General features: G+C 43.2%; 2 protein-coding genes across 2 annotated transcripts in view; both read right to left on the bottom strand.

Annotated features, from left to right (window-relative positions):
- Bbof1 (basal body orientation factor 1) overlaps nucleotides 1–14,679 on the bottom strand; it is a 32,226-nt gene extending 17,547 nt beyond the window's left edge. The window contains exons 1-5 of the mRNA XM_051149228.1: nucleotides 14,482–14,679; nucleotides 12,237–12,254; nucleotides 11,962–12,190; nucleotides 9,486–9,551; nucleotides 7,271–7,414 (exon numbers count right to left, since the gene is read on the bottom strand). Of these exons, the coding sequence (XP_051005185.1) occupies nucleotides 7,271–7,414; nucleotides 9,486–9,551; nucleotides 11,962–12,190; nucleotides 12,237–12,254; nucleotides 14,482–14,537 (513 nt within the window). The 5' untranslated portion in view covers nucleotides 14,538–14,679. The remainder of the gene's footprint in view (nucleotides 1–7,270; nucleotides 7,415–9,485; nucleotides 9,552–11,961; nucleotides 12,191–12,236; nucleotides 12,255–14,481) is intronic.
- On the bottom strand, nucleotides 1,379–2,631 carry LOC127191831 (E3 ubiquitin-protein ligase RNF113A). Its single transcript, XM_051149166.1, has one exon. It carries the CDS (start codon nucleotides 2,629–2,631, stop codon nucleotides 1,618–1,620), a length of 1,014 nt encoding a protein of 337 aa, XP_051005123.1. The 3' UTR covers nucleotides 1,379–1,617.
- Nucleotides 14,680–17,044: the final 2,365 nt, after the last annotated feature.

The following is a 17,044-nucleotide window of genomic DNA, read 5'->3' as shown; positions in this document are numbered from 1 at the left end:
AACTGACTCTCTTCTGGCTTCTACACACACACACACAGCACACACAAGTAAGTTAAGGTGAAAATTAGTGGCTGAGAATGGTGACTCACACTTATAATCCCAGCAGTAGAAAGCTTGAGGTAAATAAACAAAACAACAACAACAACAACAAAAAACCCAAATTTGAGACCTGCCTGGAATACATAGTGTTGCAGGTCAGTCTGAGACACAGAAAGACTTTGTCTCAAAAACACAAACAAGGGGCAGGTGGAGGAGCTGGAGAGATGGGTTGACAGTTAAGGGCACTGGGTGCTCTTCTAGAGAACCCCGGCAACGACATGGTGGCTCAGAACCATCTGTAATGGAATCTGATTCCCTCTTCTGGTGGGCATGAAGCACTCAAACATAACATAAATAATGAATAAATAAGTGAAAATGGGTAGAGATAACTCCACAAAGTTGTCCCCTGACCTCCCTAACTGCACAAAGGCAGGGTGCTCACACACACATCATACACAAAGGCAGGATGCTCACACACACATCATACACAAAGGCAGGGTGCTCACACACACATCATACACAAAGGCAGGGTGCTCACACACACATCATACACAAAGGCAGGATGCTCACACACACATCATACACAAAGGCAGGGTGCTCACACACACATCATACACAAAGGCAGGGTGCTCACACACACATCATACACAAAGGCAGGATGCTCACACACACATCATACACAAAGGCAGGGTGCTCACACACACATCATACACAAAGGCAGGGTGCTCACACACACATCATACACAAAGGCAGGATGCTCACACACACATCATACACAAAGGCAGGGTGCTCACACACACATCATACACAAAGGCAGGGTGCTTACACACACATCATACACATACACACAACACACACAATAATCTGGCTTTCATTTTTTTTTCCTTTAAGATTCATGACTTGAATTCTTTGTATAAGCTAAATGTATTTAGACTCAAGTTGCACAATTTTATACAAATAACCTCTTACCTAATGTATACATTACAAGTTTAAGAATATGGGGCCCTCAGCCGGGTGGTGGTGGCGCACGCCTTTCGGGAGGCAGAGGCAGGTGGATCGAGGCCAGCCTGGTCCACAAAGTGAGTCCAGGACAGCCAAGGCCACACAGAGAAACCCTGTCTCGAAAAACTATTTAAAAAAAAAAAAAAAAAAAAAAGGAATACGGGGCCCTCATATCTGCCTCATTTCTTCTATACTTGAAATTCCACAGAACTGCCCCTCCCCCTTTTCTAGTAAGGGAGTAACTTTGTCCTTGAAGTGTTCACCACAGCCCTCTTTGAAAGGTCTGAAATCTACTTCTCCAATAGGTGGCGATATTGTTCTTTAAGAAAAATCACTCAGGGTACTAGAGTATGAACTAGTTCTTTATTTTGCCTTAGATCGTTTAACTATACACAGATGGGCAGGCAGTCTGAGAGTTTCTTAAGTTAACTGTATTGATTCCATCTGCAGCATTGTCATATAAAACAAACTTAGATATTCTTCCTAGGAACGTAATCCCTTCAATTATGGTTGCTTTGGTTTCCGAGGTGACCAAAACAAAAAGTACTTTGACAATTATGGAAAACCTAATGGCAATTAGACCCCCTCAGGGTCTTCTGCGGTGTTGGAAGCCCCACCCTCTGCGGTTCGATACTTCTCCAGTTTCGCAATCAGTTCTTTCGCAGGATTGAAAACCCCATGGGTTTGTTGTTCACAAACATAGCAACGTGGAGTGGTGCGGAAATGCTGCAGAGCACAGGTCTCGCAGAAATAATGTTTACACTTGGTGACAACCGGATTTTTGAAAGTTTGGCGACAGATAAAACATTTGAAAGGTATTTCCTCATCATCACTTTCTACCTCGTAGTTTTCGTCTTCATACACACCGTACCGGCCCTCATCAAGCTCCCGTTCTATCTGCCATCCGTGCTTGTAATCTGAACGGTCATGGAGGAATTTGCAGCTGTCTCCAAAACCACAGAAGCCAGTTTCCTTGTAGTCCTTACAGATGTCAGGCTGGTAATCCCAGCGCACGGTGGCACGTAGATGTTCGGGGGCTCGGATGGGGCCCTTCCTCACCATGCCAGAGGAGGCGTTGCCCATGGACGTATCCTTGGGCTTCATGTATTTCTGATAATTGTTAATTCCACGATAGATTTTGTCATCCTCCTTGCCTCTCAGCTCCTCCTGGATTTTCTGGCTGCGCTCAAAGATGGCCTGCGCGTCTCGCTCCTTCTCTGTGTCCAGCTCATAGACTGCTGTCGCTCCCATATCCTCGGGCCCTACCGGTTTCGCCGAGCGCGTAGACTTGTAGACCACGCCCAAACTCTCATTCTCCGTTTTCTCCTCTTCCTCGCTGCTCAGATCATGGTAGGCCGCCTTCTGTTTACCACTGCCGCTCGTCTTTTGGATCAGTGGGTTGTGAGCGGCCCGCTTCTTCTCTGGTCGCACCACCGTGCAGCCCTCGTCACTACTGCTTCCGCTTTCCCCGGAGTCCCGGTGGCACGCTGGACGCTTCCGGCGGCCAGCATTCCCTTTTCGTCCGGGCTTTTTGAAGAGGAAGGTACACACCTGGTCTGCCGACTTTCCCTGAGAAACTTGTTCGGCCATCTTCGACCCCGGAGCGACAAAACGGCTGGCAGCAGCTGCGGCGTGAACAGTGGCGCGGGATTCTACGTCACTACTGAGCGGCGCTGGCTCTGTGTTCTCTGCTGGCGCCAAGAACGTCAGGGCGCATGCGCCACTCAGCCCGTAAAGGTTTAAGAAAAAGACGCCCTCTAGGTCTTTAGTAAAGTATTGCTGTGTGGTTCTTGTATTTCAACGAAAACAAACTTCTCTCCTCAAAGAATTTACTATCTAGTAGGGAAGAGAAGGTAAATCAAGATGTGTTGTGTACCAAATTCCACTGAAAGGTACAAGGAATCGTTAAGTAGACCTCTGAGGGAAAGCCTCGAGGAGAAAGTGCATTTAAGGTAAGTAAGCCTTTAAAGGCTGGGGGAAAGGAAGGGAGAAAGAGAGAGAGAGAGAGAGACAGAGAGAGAGAGAGAGAGAGAGAGAGAGAGAGAGAGACTAGAGAGAGAGTATCATTAGTTTGTGTTTTCCAAGATAGGGTTTTTTTCTCTGTGTAGCTCTGGCTGTCCTGGACTTTGTAGACTAGGCTGGCCTCGAACACACAGAAATCTGCCTGCCTCGCCCTCCCCGAGTGCTGAGATTACGGGTATGCACCACCAAGCGCAGCTGCTAGGGGAAATTTTAATGGATAGAGATCTATCAGATAGATATTTATAAATGATGAAGGAAATATTCTGAACAAAGCAAGAAAGACAAAAGCTGGGAGTGTTCCTCTGTTCTAGATCGCTTGTCAAGCATACTCAGGGCTCTGAGTTCAAGCACCAACGCAGAAAATAAAGAAGACTTCAAAGTTTGGTGAATATCCAATTTAGCTAAGATTAAAGGGATAAAAGTCTGTGTATTGGTGTAAGTGTTGTGTTATAAAAGATTAAAATTTGATGTGTGTAGAGTCTTAACTTATACACTAAACCATCTAAACAATATGCTGTTTACAGCTGAGAAATATTATAGAAGATTCTTGAGAGAAGTGATAAGAACATCATCAGAACTGATATTTTAAAGATTCCTAATGGGATGTCGAAGCATTCCTATAACTCCAGCACTTGGGCGGCAGAAGCAAGAGGATTAGAAGCTCTGAGCTAGCCTGGGCTACATGAGACCCTCCTCAAAATAAAATTAAGATGGGGCTTGGAGAGATGGTTCAGCAGTTAAGAGCATGTATCACTCCTGCAGAGGACTAGAATTCAGTTCCCAGCACCCACATTAGTTGGCTAACAACTGCCTTTCACTCCAGCTTCAGATGACCCAACACCTATTCTGGCCTCTGCCAGTGCATGCACACATGTATACCCATCCCTAATGCCAACAAACATAACCAAAAATATAGTCTTTGGAAAAAAGGGATAAAAACAAAGTTAAGTCAGGGAAGCTTATGCCTATAATCCTAGCACTTGGGAGACTGAGGCAGAGGTGTTGCTTTAAGTATGAGGTCAGCCTGGGTCTACAGAAAGTTCCTGGCCAGCCGTTATATAACAGGCTGGAATCTCAAGCAACCAAAATAAACATATATTCCTACTGCAGCCATGTATACTTAGGGCTATAAGGGTGTGGGGTTTTAAAATATGCTTACAGTTCTTTGACACTATCTTCAAATGGTGGAACCTAATTTCCACCCCTAGAATGTGGACCAAATTTAAAGACTTGGCTCCAAATAATAAATGGCAGATATGTTGCTATGCAACTTGCATGAAAAAAGCCACTGGGGATAGAGATACAGGGCACTAGAAGAGTGATTTCATAGCATGCTTGAAGCCCTGAGGACAGCCTTTCCCCTCGCATCCGCCCCCAAAGATAGCTTCTGCACAGCTCTTGAATTCTTGAAATACTCAGTTTCCACGTCATCCACTGACATACAATAACTGAGATCCCAGGTGAATCATGCTGAGGCCTACCACCAATCACTGGTAACACCTGCACAACATGTGACAAATCTTAAGCTTTAATCAAGCTTTCAGATGGCTCAATCACTAGCTATACCATGGAAATCTGCAAATAGTATGGAGACAGGCCTTACTGGAAACTTGTCTTTCTTACTCCATTCATCCACCCCGACAGCCTTCTAATTTTCCTAAAATTGCTCATCATCCTGAACATAGTTCCTGTTGAACTCTCCTATCTTCCCACTGATAATTGCTAAGAACTGCTGTTCACTTTTATTCAAATCAAAGGTCTAACTGCTGACTAACATGGGGAGGTGTGCTGGGTGAGCTTTGCCAAGTTTACAAAGAAAGCAATGCCTAGAAAAAGAACATTTTCAGGCAGGTGAACTGGCTCAGCAGAAAGGGTGTTTGCCTCCAAGCCTGACCACCTGATCTTGATACCTGGAACATGATAGAAAGAAAGAATTGACTCTACAGATGTCCTCTCTGATCTACACATGGATATACTCCACACACACATATAGAAAAAGACAGCCAGGTGTGGTATCCCTCTGAGGAGGCAGAGACAGGCAGATCTCTGAGTTCGAGGCCAGCCTGATCTACAGAGAGAGTTCCAGGACAGCCAGGGCTACACAGAGAAATCTTGTCTTGAAAAACAAAATCAAGACATTTTACTTTCTCCTCTCTAAAATGCCCTGGTGTCTCACATGAATAAACATGAAGACTTTTTTTTTTTCCAGTGGTTAAATTGTTAATCCAATCTCCTTTAAAGACAGACTGGGGAGATGATTTAGAGGTTAAAAGCACTTACTGCTTTTACCGAGGACCCAGGTTTAGTTCCCAGCACTATGTGGAGGCTCACAACCTTCAGTCAAATCTAGTTCCAAGGGACCTAGCATCCTTTTCTGCCCTCCTCAGCACCAGGAATGCATGCAGCATTGTAGGCCCAGCTAGTAATCAATTAATACACAGACACTTGTTATATTTTAAAATAGTCTTGGTTAACCTGGGGCAGGGCAGATATCAATCATTATTGACTCTACTCTTCAACTTGAGGCCTTAATTGTTACTCAATAAATTGAGTTAATGTTGAATCATTGATATAAAATGTTGTATATTAATACAAAGTAGGTTTAATTTTGATACATTAAAATAAAATTCAAATTTGGTATTGTTCTTCACACATTATATTTCTACTCTAATATGAGGTATTGTAAATTCATACATGGTTGCTATGCTATTATAGGCTGTTTAAGATGATTAAATAATACAAGTCAATTGTTGCTCTAAGTATAAAAATACACATGCCAGGTTTAACAGATATGATTCTATAGAGAGATATAATAAAATATTAGATAAAGTCTTCAAAAACCTCAGAGACCTACAAAATACGACATTTAAAAAATATTTTTATTGTTTTAAAGATTCTTTGACAATAAGACAAGTTAACTCCTGGCAGTACCCAGCCTAACACAAAAAAGATGAACATTAAAAAACCTCCTTATAGAGATGGCTTTAAGTGTAACAAAACAGCCACTGGACAAAAATGTCCTCGTTTCTTCCAAAGACAAAATTCTGCCAAAAATGAACAAGTTTAGATGCAGACAGAGTCGACGGCCTGATTCTGCCAAGTCAGGGTAAACAAGTCCTCAATGGTTCCTGCCTCACAAATATGTCTGTCAGGCTGGGCCAGAAGGCTGAAGAAGATGCTCCAACGTAGTAAGAGTGCTGGGTGACTGCTCAGGCAGTAAACTGTCTCTGTCATCTTTTTCATTTTAAAACTGTTAACCTGCACTTCCCTTTTACTCAGGTAGTTAAATGTATTCCTTCTCAAGTCTCTGATGGAGTTAAAGACCAGACAGTTAATTTTAAAATTAAGCTTAGTTGTTTAAAAATTAAAAAGATACTTTTAAGTCTAGATAGATACTTTTAGGTTGATAGATTTGAGCTTTAATAGATGTTGAATTAGGTTCAAAACTTTAGATTTACCAAAATAGAATAGATAATCTTTTCTACAAGGTTGCCAAATACAGTTTGATTAAAAAGTATATGTGTAAAAGTATATGTGTAAACCTATTGGTTTTTATAATTTTTTGTAATTGTACTTACTATATATTTAAAAATGGCCTTTTTTTATTTAGACAGAAAAGGGGAGATGTTGGGGGATGGTCTGATGTATTTTTATGCTAATTACTGCTTACTGTCCTGTGACTTACCTTTTGCTCAATAAAAAGCCATCCCACCTGGGCAGGGCAGGAGATAGATGGGGCTAGGAGAGAGAGGAATTTTGGGAAGGAGGAGGACTGCCAGGAGGAGAAAGGAGAGAGACCTGAAGTGAAGAGAGGAAGGCTGCCATGAGATAGCTAGAGGACAAACACATGGCTGGCAGCGTGGATGGAGAATCCAGCTCAGATAAAGAATATGAACAAGTATATGGGATTATGGATGGGAGGTATCTTGATAGAAGACATTAGAAGCAGATGGCATGGGATTGAGACAGGGATCCCGTGCCTGAGGCCCTACTATGGAAAGTAGTTTAGAGGATTGATATCTGCTCTGCCCCAGGTTAACCAAGACTGTTTTAAAATATAATAAGTGTCTCTGTCTTGATTGATTACTAGCTGGGCCTATAGGTAATACAGATAATTTTTAAAACAATACAGCATACTTACATACATGCAGGCAAAACATGCACACACATAAATCTTTTTTTAAAAATAAAAGAAACAGAAACTTACATCTTCTAATTCTTTTTCCACTTGGATTTTTCTCTTCTGGAATTGTTTTATTGTCTTTAGCTCTGTCTGTATCATGCCAATTTCTTTGGCTTTTTGATGAAACTGTCCCTCCAACTCATTTATTTGCAAAGTATACCTTTGTTCCTGTATTCAAAAAAGAAGTAAATGAGTTAGGAAAAACTAGTGTCCCAAAGAGCGTTGCTTTATGTGAGGCTTGAGCCATTTGTATATCTTCTTGAAAGATGCATCTATCTTTATTTTGCATAAAGCTATAATTTTTGCATAAAATTTTAATTTCTGTAAAATTATGCCAACAGCGTTAAATAAGAAACAAACTCTGTGTCCCACGAAAGCCTTCACTTACCAGGAAACTGGGACAGAGGGGAGGACATCCTATTGGGACTCTAGATGAGAGACGCATGGGAGAATGGCAAAATAGAAGGATCCAGAGGGTCCTAGAAACCTACAAGTAGAACATTATGGTAGGCAGATTTGGGCCCAGGGGTCCCACTCAAACTAAGGCACCAGCCAAGGACAATACAGGTGGTAAACTTTAAACCCCTACCCAGATCTAGCCAATGGTCAGAACATTCTCCACAGTTGAGTGGAGAGTGGGATATGACTTTCTCACGTACTCTGGTGCCTCACATTTGACCATGTCCCCTGGAGGGGGAGACCTGGTGGCACTCAGAGGAAGGACAGCAGGTTACGGAGAAGAGACTTGATACCCTATGAGCATATACAGGGGGAGGTAATCCCCCTCAGGAACAGTCATAGGGGAGGGGAGTAAGGGGAAAAGGGGAGGGAGGGAAGACTGGGAGGACACAAGGGATAGGATAACCATTGAGATGTAACAAAAATAAATTAATAATAAAAAATTAAAAAAAGAAAAAGAAAAAGAAACAAACTCTGGAAGTTATTTTGTTTGTGAGGCTCAGTGAGTAGACTGTGTGGTCAGTATAGAATCCCTCCCTGGGTTCAGTGCCTAGTAACAAATAGATAGGACCCAAACCAAGTAAGACACCTCTAAAACTCAAACCTTTTTTTTTTTTTTTTTTTTTTCGAGACAGGGTTTCTCTATGTAGCCTTGGCTGTCCTGGACTCGCTTTGTAGACCAGGCTGGCCTCAAACTCACAGCGATCCGCCTGCCTCTGCCTCCCAAGTGCTGGGATTAAAGGTGTACGCCACCACGCCCGGCTTCAAAGCTTTTGTATGTAGTTGGCAACATAATCTTATAGAAAGGAGTTTCATATTATTTTTAAGACAGAGTCTTAGCTTCCCTTGAACTTCCTTAACTTCTTACTACCTTGCCCTTGAACTCACTATGTAGCCTAGGCTGGCCTTGAACTCTCAGCAATCCTCCTGCCTCAACCTCCTGAAGGCTAGAATTGCAGGAATGAGCCACTATATCTGGTTTTACTTAGTTTTAAAATTGTGGTGTTGATTTGGGGAGCAGCATGCTTGAAGTCCTGCCGTCAACCTCATCACTACAGGGAGGAAAGATTTTTTGCATTTTAATCAAAGATCTTTATCAGTATGTATTTAGGAGGAAAATCAACTTTCAAATTATTTTGAACTCTTTCTAGTAATCTACTGATGGTGGTATCAGTATTCTGAGATTGTTACTGTAGTAAGCCTAAGTAATGAGGTAATCATACTGATGTCATTTAAAACCAAGACTCTTGGTAAGGATAAAGGTATATTATAATCAAAATAAAAACCCCGATTTGAGTGTGAGTGTGTAACATAAGGTAGAACCCTGCTGACATGCAGAAGCCCTAGTCTGATCTTCAGCACATAGCCCAATCCTATACCCCCGTGTCAGAACGCCAAGTAGTATTGATTGTGGAACTCAGTATCTTTTGGAGGGTTCGGGAACAAGATCTTGCTGTGTTGCCCAGAATACTGGCCTTGAGAACATCTAAATTTCTAGGTGTCAAATAGGACTCCTACTTTATCCTTTGTAGTAGCTGGTGTGTGTCACATGCGTCCATACTATGCTACTTTTGAACATTTGTACAAACAAGTGCATGGTTTGTAATTTGTTTTTTGTTAAGGATCTTGGATCAGTCTTAGGGCCTTTTGGATACTAGGCAAACCAACACTCTACCTCTGAGCCATAAGTTCCACTTATTTTTATTTGATATAAAATAACCAAACTCACTAGAAATCTGATTCTCTAATAAGTACATTATCAGTATACGCAGATACTCACCAATTTTTCCTTCTCTTCTTTGGCTTTTTCCTTTGTTTCAACCAATTGCTGTTTCAGTTTTTCTATCTGTAAAAGATAAAATTTGAGAGTAAGGAAGATGTAGAAATTTCTCTGTGTCCTAGTTCTATTCATATGCTTTATTCTTTTATATACTACTAAAGCAAGTGAGCCAGGAAATATAGTGAATTAGGAGAAAGAGGGGATAGGATTTTTGTTGTTGTAAAAAATACAACATTGGACTGGAGCGATGGCTCAACAGTTTACTGCTTTGCAGAGGACCCAGGTTCAATTCCTACCTACATGGCCACTCACACTGCTTATAAATCTAATTCTAGGGGATCTGATGTCTTCTGATATCTGTGCAGGCTCCTGCACGCACGTGATGCGCGCGCACACACACACACACACACACACACACACACATACACACACACACACACTCCCATAAAATTTACTCTGTCAGGCCAGGCGTGGAGACACACACTTTTAATCCCAGCACTTGGGAGGTAGAGGCAGGCAGCTCACTGTGAGTTCAAGGCCAGCATGGTCTACAAAGCAAGTCCCGGACAGCCAAGGCTAACACAGGAAGACCCTGTCTTGAAAAACCAAAAATAAATAAATAAATAAATGTACTGTGTCAACCATTTTTGTTTGTTTTTGGTTTTTCATGACAGGGTTTTTCTATGTACTCTTGGCTGTCCTGGACTCACTTTGTAGACCAGGCTGGCCTTGAACTCACAGAGATCTTCTTGTCTCTGCCTCCCAGAGTGCGGATTACAGGCACACGCCACCATCCCCAGCTCTGTCAACCATTTTTAAGTGTACAGGTTAGTGGTGTTAAATATATTTATGCTGTTATACAAAAGAGCTCTAGAATTTTTCATTTTGCAATTTTCCTTTTCATCTTCTCTGCCTCTGGCAGTCACTTTCTACTTTCTGGGAGTTGGCCTTGAACATACAGCATTTGACCTCTTGTGACTGGCCTATCTCACTTAACATATCCTGGAGGTTTGCTACACTGGAGCATGTTACATGGCTTACTGAAGGCTGTATAATTGTCCATAAATATATGTACCTGATTATTGTTTTGTTTTGAGGAGGGGTGTTGTGGGGGGTAGAGACAGGGTTTCTCTTTGTAGCACTGGCTGTCCTGAATTGGATATGTAGAACACTAGGTTAGCCTCTAACACACAGAATGCACATGCTTCCTGGGAGTACTGGATTTAAAATGTATACAGACACACCAAGCCTCACTTGATTTTCTCTATCCATTTATTTTCAATAGGTTTATTTTTTTAAGTTGTCAGTTGTTTTTTCATATTTTTTAAAAACTATGTGTTGTATCTGAAGTATGGCCACATGTGTGGCCTTTGGCGGCCAACAAGCATCAGCTCTCCCTGGAGCTGTAGGCAGTATGAGCTGTGTGATATGGGTGCTGGGAGCCAAACTCGGGTCCTCTGGAAGAACAGTGCACACTCTTAACTGCTAAGCCATATTTTAAGATTTATTTATTTATTGTTACGTATACAGTGCTCTGCCTGCACCTGACATCAGAGCCAATTATAGATGGTTATGAGCCACCATGTGGTTGCTGGGAATTGAACTTGGGACCTCTGGAGGAGCAGTCAGTGCCCATAACCTCTGAGCTAGCTCTCCAGCCCCAGTGATATTTTTTTAATCCTTTCTTTTTTAAGATTTATTTATTATGTATAGTGTCCTCTGCCTGCATGTAACACCTGCATGCCAGAAGAGGGCACCATATCTCAGTATAGATGGTTCTGAGCCATTATGTGGTTGTTGGGGATAGAACTCATGACCTTTGGAAGAGCAGCCAGTGCTCTTAACCTCTGAGCCATTTCTACAGCCCTCCAATGATATTTTTCATTTTGTTTTGTTGTTGTTGTTGTTTTTAGTTTTCTGTTTGTTTGTTTGGTTTTTTTTTTGTTTGTTTGTTTTTGTTTTAGTTTTTTGAGACAGGGTTTCTCTGTGAGCCTTGGCTGTCCTGGACTTGCTTTGTAAACCAGGCTGGCCTCGAACTCATAGCGATCCAACTGCCTCTGCCTCCTGAGTGCTGGGACTAAAGGCATGTGCCACCACCAGCTTCCAGTGATATTTTTAAGTTGCTTTCTTCTTGGTTAATGTGAATAACACTACCAAAAGAAAAAAGAAAAAAGAAAGAGAAAAAGCAACGATAGCAAAGCCATTCTGAAATAACAGCTTGTTTCAAGTATAGCTAAGTGTTAACTACAATGTCCTAACCATGTGATGAGATTTCAAGGTCTTACAATCTTTCAAGTTAAAAAAAAAAAAAAAATCCCAGCACTTGGAGGCAGTCATATATGTGTGAGTTCAAGGGCAGCCAGGGCTATATGGACATACTCTGTCTCAAACAAACAAACAAAAACCTTACAAAATTATAACCATGTCACATAAACACAGAGGGAACTGTGGGGTCCACAGTTGTCTATCTACCTACCATATTCTCTTTCTCCTGATCCTGTTTCTTCAAGTAGCTTAATATTGACATAGTATCTTTTTCCAGTTTATATTGCTGTTTCTTTAAGTCTTCGTTATTTTTTGCCAGTCTTCGGGAAGTATCACGATACTCAATCCTAGAGAGTTCTGTGACTTCCAGTCTGGCCTCCCAAAGCGAGGCGTTGGCCTTGGCTTGCTCAACCACATCGTTCTCTGCTGTTGCTACTTTCCTGCAGAAGAGGACATATTGACAGTACGTGACTTCCTTCCTGTTACCATTTCTCTTTTGTTTTGCTTGACTTAAATTGGTGCTTCTTCCTCAAGAGATTAACTTTGGAGCATGACTATGTTTGTTTGTTTGGTTGGTTGGTTTTCAAGTATGACTTTAAAGGATGGGAAAAACAAAAGAGGAAATAAGAGGCCAAATGCATTTCCTAGAGCTCTGTCTCATTGACTTGGCTCTTCCATATTCTTCTGTTTAGCTACAGTCCCACATCTGAGTCTTGCCCATTATTTCACTCAGTTGTGAACCTGGGTTCCATCCACTCCTTATGGTTAGATTTTTGCATGAAGACACATCCATTCCACCCCAGTTTTTGTTATTTCGTTTTGTTTTAGCTACTTTTTGGACAAAGGATCAAGTCTTTTTTAATCCTTTACTTGTTGGTACCACAATATACCAGGCTTTAAGAAGAGCAGCCAGCAGCACTGGCTCTTAACCTCTGAGCCATTTCTACAGCCTTCCAGTGGTATTTTTCATTTTGTTTTGTTGTTGTTGTTGTTGTTTTAGTTTTTTGAGACAGGGTTTCTCTGTGAGCCTTGGCAGTCCTGGACTTGCTTTGTAGACCAGGCTGGCCTCGAACTCATAGCGATCCAACTGCCTCTGCCTCCTGCGTGCGGGGGCTAAAGGCATGTGTCACACACAGTACAATCATTTATACAGAGATGAAAAAAAATCTTTGAGAATATTTTTTTAATGTAAGAGCATATATCAGGCCCTCGGTTTGATCCCCAGAACATAAAAAATAATAAAAGGATGGATTCAAAAGTTTAAATCCTTGAAAATAAATAGTGTATGAACACGAACAAAACACTGCCCTATGGTAGGCATTTACCATATAAATAATGCATTAAAAGTTCTACCTATATTTGAATCCTAAGTAGTCTCCTGAAAGTGTGTAAGTAGATCTTGACTTCCGCTGTCACCTTATATATCCTCTCAACTCCTCATTCTTAGCCCCTTTTGCACACTTACTTTTGGTCTCTTTAAATTCAGGCCAGTTCCATTCCCAGTTCTCCAGCCTGACCTGGCAGTTGCTGTCCCTTGACGGTGTGATTGAGGCACTAGTGACAGAATGCTTTCTACAGTCTCCAATCGCTACTTGACAGTATCAAGAATACTTGATGCAAGCAAATAGATGTCTCTGAGTTACTGGAGAAACCAAGTCGGGTCTCTCAAGGAATGACCCAGGGAACATTTAAGGGATACAAAGTACATTATTGTTCCTCCTTATTCACATATGTAGTGAAGATGGGGGGCCAAAAATATAAAACACAGCTGTGAGTTGAAGGACTATGATAAGCCCTTGGCAATTTGTAGGCTGTGCTGGTTATATTTCATTTTCTCAATCACCTAATATTTCTATGTTAATACAAGAGGTTGGTGGTAGAATGCTTGTCTATCAGGAGGCCCTGAGTTTGATTCTTGGGGTAGAAGTAGGGGAGCCTACAAATGTATCATTTTACACAGCAAAAAAATATAAAAAATGATAGTAGTGGTTAACTACGGTTTGTGGGATGGCAGGTGATTTTCTCCTTTAGTGCTTTCGATAGCTCCAAAGCTTTCTGTACTGTGAAATTACTCTCTTCGGTTACTTTGCTAGGAGACTGTATGTGGGACCTTGCACATGTATCTATCAGTGAGCTACACTCACAGACCAAATAAGTTAGCTTTTTTTTTTTTTTTCATTTTTAAAGACAAGGTCTCCCTATGTAGCCCGCTGCCCTAGAATTTGTAATCTTCCTGCCTCAGCCTCCAAAGCAATGCAATCACAGGTGTGTGCGACTGAATCTGTCTTCAGAGAATTCACTTTACAATCACAAATTCAAGGGATTCCTTTGCGGGCCCCATATATGGTGGTGTTGAACTTCAAAGTCTTGAGGAACCACCCAGTAGCCCAGCAGGTCTACTGACATTCTAGCAGCAACTCCAAGGCACCATGGTATTAGTGCTAAATAGCACCAGTGTAGCTAAGGGGACCTGATAAGTCTCGCGCGTTGTCCCTTTGATCCAAAAAGGATTTCTGAAAGGTCCAAGGAACAACTTTAACCACTCAGACTAGAGCTAGAATAGAGTTACAGCACTTAATCAGTCTCTCTCAGAGGATAGGGCCAAGAAAGAACAGGAGCTGTCCTCAAAAGCCTGGCAAGCGGTGGCGTCCAGTTAGCACGCCCCTAGATTCAAAATGCCCCGAGAGCGAGCAGGCGCGCGGAAAGGGGGCCTCTGTGCCGCTGCTCTTACTTTTTGTCTTTTTGTTTGCCTTTGTTCTTGCCTTTCCTCTTGTCCTTGGCAGGCATTTTGACTTCTCCAGGAGTCTCACCGTCCTGGTGTCCTAGTGGTCGCCACCTGGGCCGACTCTGTCTCTAAGGAAACCACCACGCCGAAGCGCCAACGTCCTCCGCGCCGTTGAGGGCACGCGGAGGGCGCACGCGCGTGACGTGACCGCGGCGAGGGGCGGGGCGGAGGGCGATCCGAGGCGGCGGGCCGGCGGGCGTCCGCGCCAGGGCGGCGCGCGCGCGCGGTGAGTGTGCACGAGCGTCGGCGGCGCTCCTTGGGTTGGGGCCGGGCGGGAGGTCCGGAGCTCGGGAGGGACGGGAGCGAGGCAGTCGGGCGCGGGGCCGCGGCGTCTTAGCCTCGGGAGAGAGCCTCAGGGGGCTCGATTCCCGGCGGCTCTCGACCGCGCTGCGCAAGTCCGAGCCGTGCCTGTGGGGCTTGAAGCGCTTCCAGTCGGGCCGGCCGATCCTCCACGCCTCTGGCACGGCCACCGTGGCGGTCCTGCCCGAGTCCCTGCTTCTGCCTCGGCGGCGTCCGAGCTATCCGACTCACGCTTACCTCCCCTCCGTCCTCGCTTCTAAAGTCTCGTGGGCTCCATAGAAGACGGCTCACCCGGGGACATCCCAGGCCAAACGCTTTCAGGGAGGCAGTTGACTTCTCCGAAGGCGGTGGCTGGAGGGAGGCTGTCAGCCCCGCGGGTCGGCGGGCTCGGGCGGGCGCTCAGACTCCAGTCCCTGCCTTGAGCGGTGTGGCAGGGTGGACTGTCTGTCCCTGTGTCTGAGGTGGCAGGTGCTTGGCTCAAGCTGACCCCGGGTTTCTGTTTCCTGATACCGCCCACACCCTCTAGTAACTAGAGTCTAGTCTCTTTGCTGCAAGTTGCATAAAGTTGCAAGTGCTTGCCTCGCATCCCGGCTCCGGAAAAGGAGTACTCCAGTATTCTAGTTTGTTCAGAGGAGGAACCCTGTGATTATGCCTTCATTCAGTTACAGTGAGTCATTACTGAAGACAGGTATCGTGGCTGCTAAGTCAATTGGAGACTTATGAGTGAAGCTCTGCATCATCTTCCATTTCAAATTACATTTAACATTTATTTGAAACATCATTGTTAGACACTCCCCCCCTTTCTCTAGGGAGGCCTTAGTTACTACACCCTAATTCTAAGGTGAAGTCTTTGACCTCTAATTCTCTAATCACCCCCACCTCATCTCTAGGGGGCGTGGCTTATGTAGTTTGTAAATTTTACAGTTAGATTTGGTAAGGGGCCTTGAAAACCGTTTGAACCTTCTGCAAGCATGGTTATGGCCTATTTTGACCATAATTCCGGTGCATTTTCCCCTCTACATGTGACACACCAATGAACCCATGAGTAGAATCACCTTACCTTGCCTCTGAGAAGCAGTCTATAAACCACCCTGTTGATAAAAGCAGAAAGGATAGGAGATCTGTCATCATGTGTATATTTAGACTTCGTTACAAAAATTGATTGTAAATAAAATCCAGTCCCAAATTTACCATTTGAACATAGCCTACAGATTCTCATAAACATTAAAAAAAAAAATCTGATTTTGCCGGACATGGTGGTGCACGCCTTTAATCCCAGCACTCGGGAGGCAGAGGCAGGCGGATCGCTCAGAGTTCGAGGCCAGCATGGTCTACAAAGCGAGTCCAGGACAGCCAAGGCTACATAGAGAAACCCTGTCTCGAAAAACAAAACAAAACAAAATAAATAAATAAATCTGATTTTAAAAAGATAGCTTCTTTGTTGTTTTATATTTTTTTATTATTCCATTTCTTTTTGTTTGTTTGCCTATTTTTTTGTTTGAGACAGTGTTTCTCTGTGTAGCCCTGATTGTCCTGGAACTCATTTTGTAGACCAGGCTGGCCTCCAGTAGGCAGAGATCCTCCTGCTTCTGCCTCCCAAGTGCTGGGATTAAAGGCACCACCACACCCAGCTATTTTTACTTTATGTATATGAGTGTTCTGCTTGTGTATATGTCTTATGTGCCTCAGAAGAGGTCATTGGAAATAGAATTGCAGATGGTTGTGAGCCAACGTGTGGATACTGAGAATCAAACCTGCTCTTAACCTCATAGCCATCTCTCCAGACCCACTTCCCACCGTTTTGAGATAGAGCTTTACTATGTGTGTTTCCATGGCCTAGAACTCACAAAGATATGCCTTTCTTTGCCTCCCACGTACTAGAAGTGTACCACCATGCCTGGAAAGATTGCTTCTTTGGTTTTTCTTTTTCTTTCTTCTTTCTTTTTTTCTTTTTATGTAACCACTTACAGGTTTATTGACAGTAACTTTACAAAATTTATTCCCGGTATCTGACGTTACAAACTCTAGGTTCGGGGCTGGAGAGATGGCACAGAGGTTGAGAGCACTGACTGCTCTTCCAAAGGTCATGAGTTCAATTCCCAGCAACCACAGGGTGGCTCATAACCATCTGTAACGAAATCTGGTGCTCTCCTCTAGCCTGCAGGTAGAATGCTGTATACATAATAAATAAATAAATCTTTACAAAAAC

The sequence above is a fragment of the Acomys russatus genome, chromosome 1 (genome assembly GCF_903995435.1).
Source record: "Acomys russatus chromosome 1, mAcoRus1.1, whole genome shotgun sequence".
Taxonomy (NCBI): Eukaryota; Metazoa; Chordata; class Mammalia; order Rodentia; family Muridae; genus Acomys; species Acomys russatus.
Note: the sequence above shows the minus strand (reverse complement) of the source record. Positions and strands in the feature narration are given on the sequence as shown.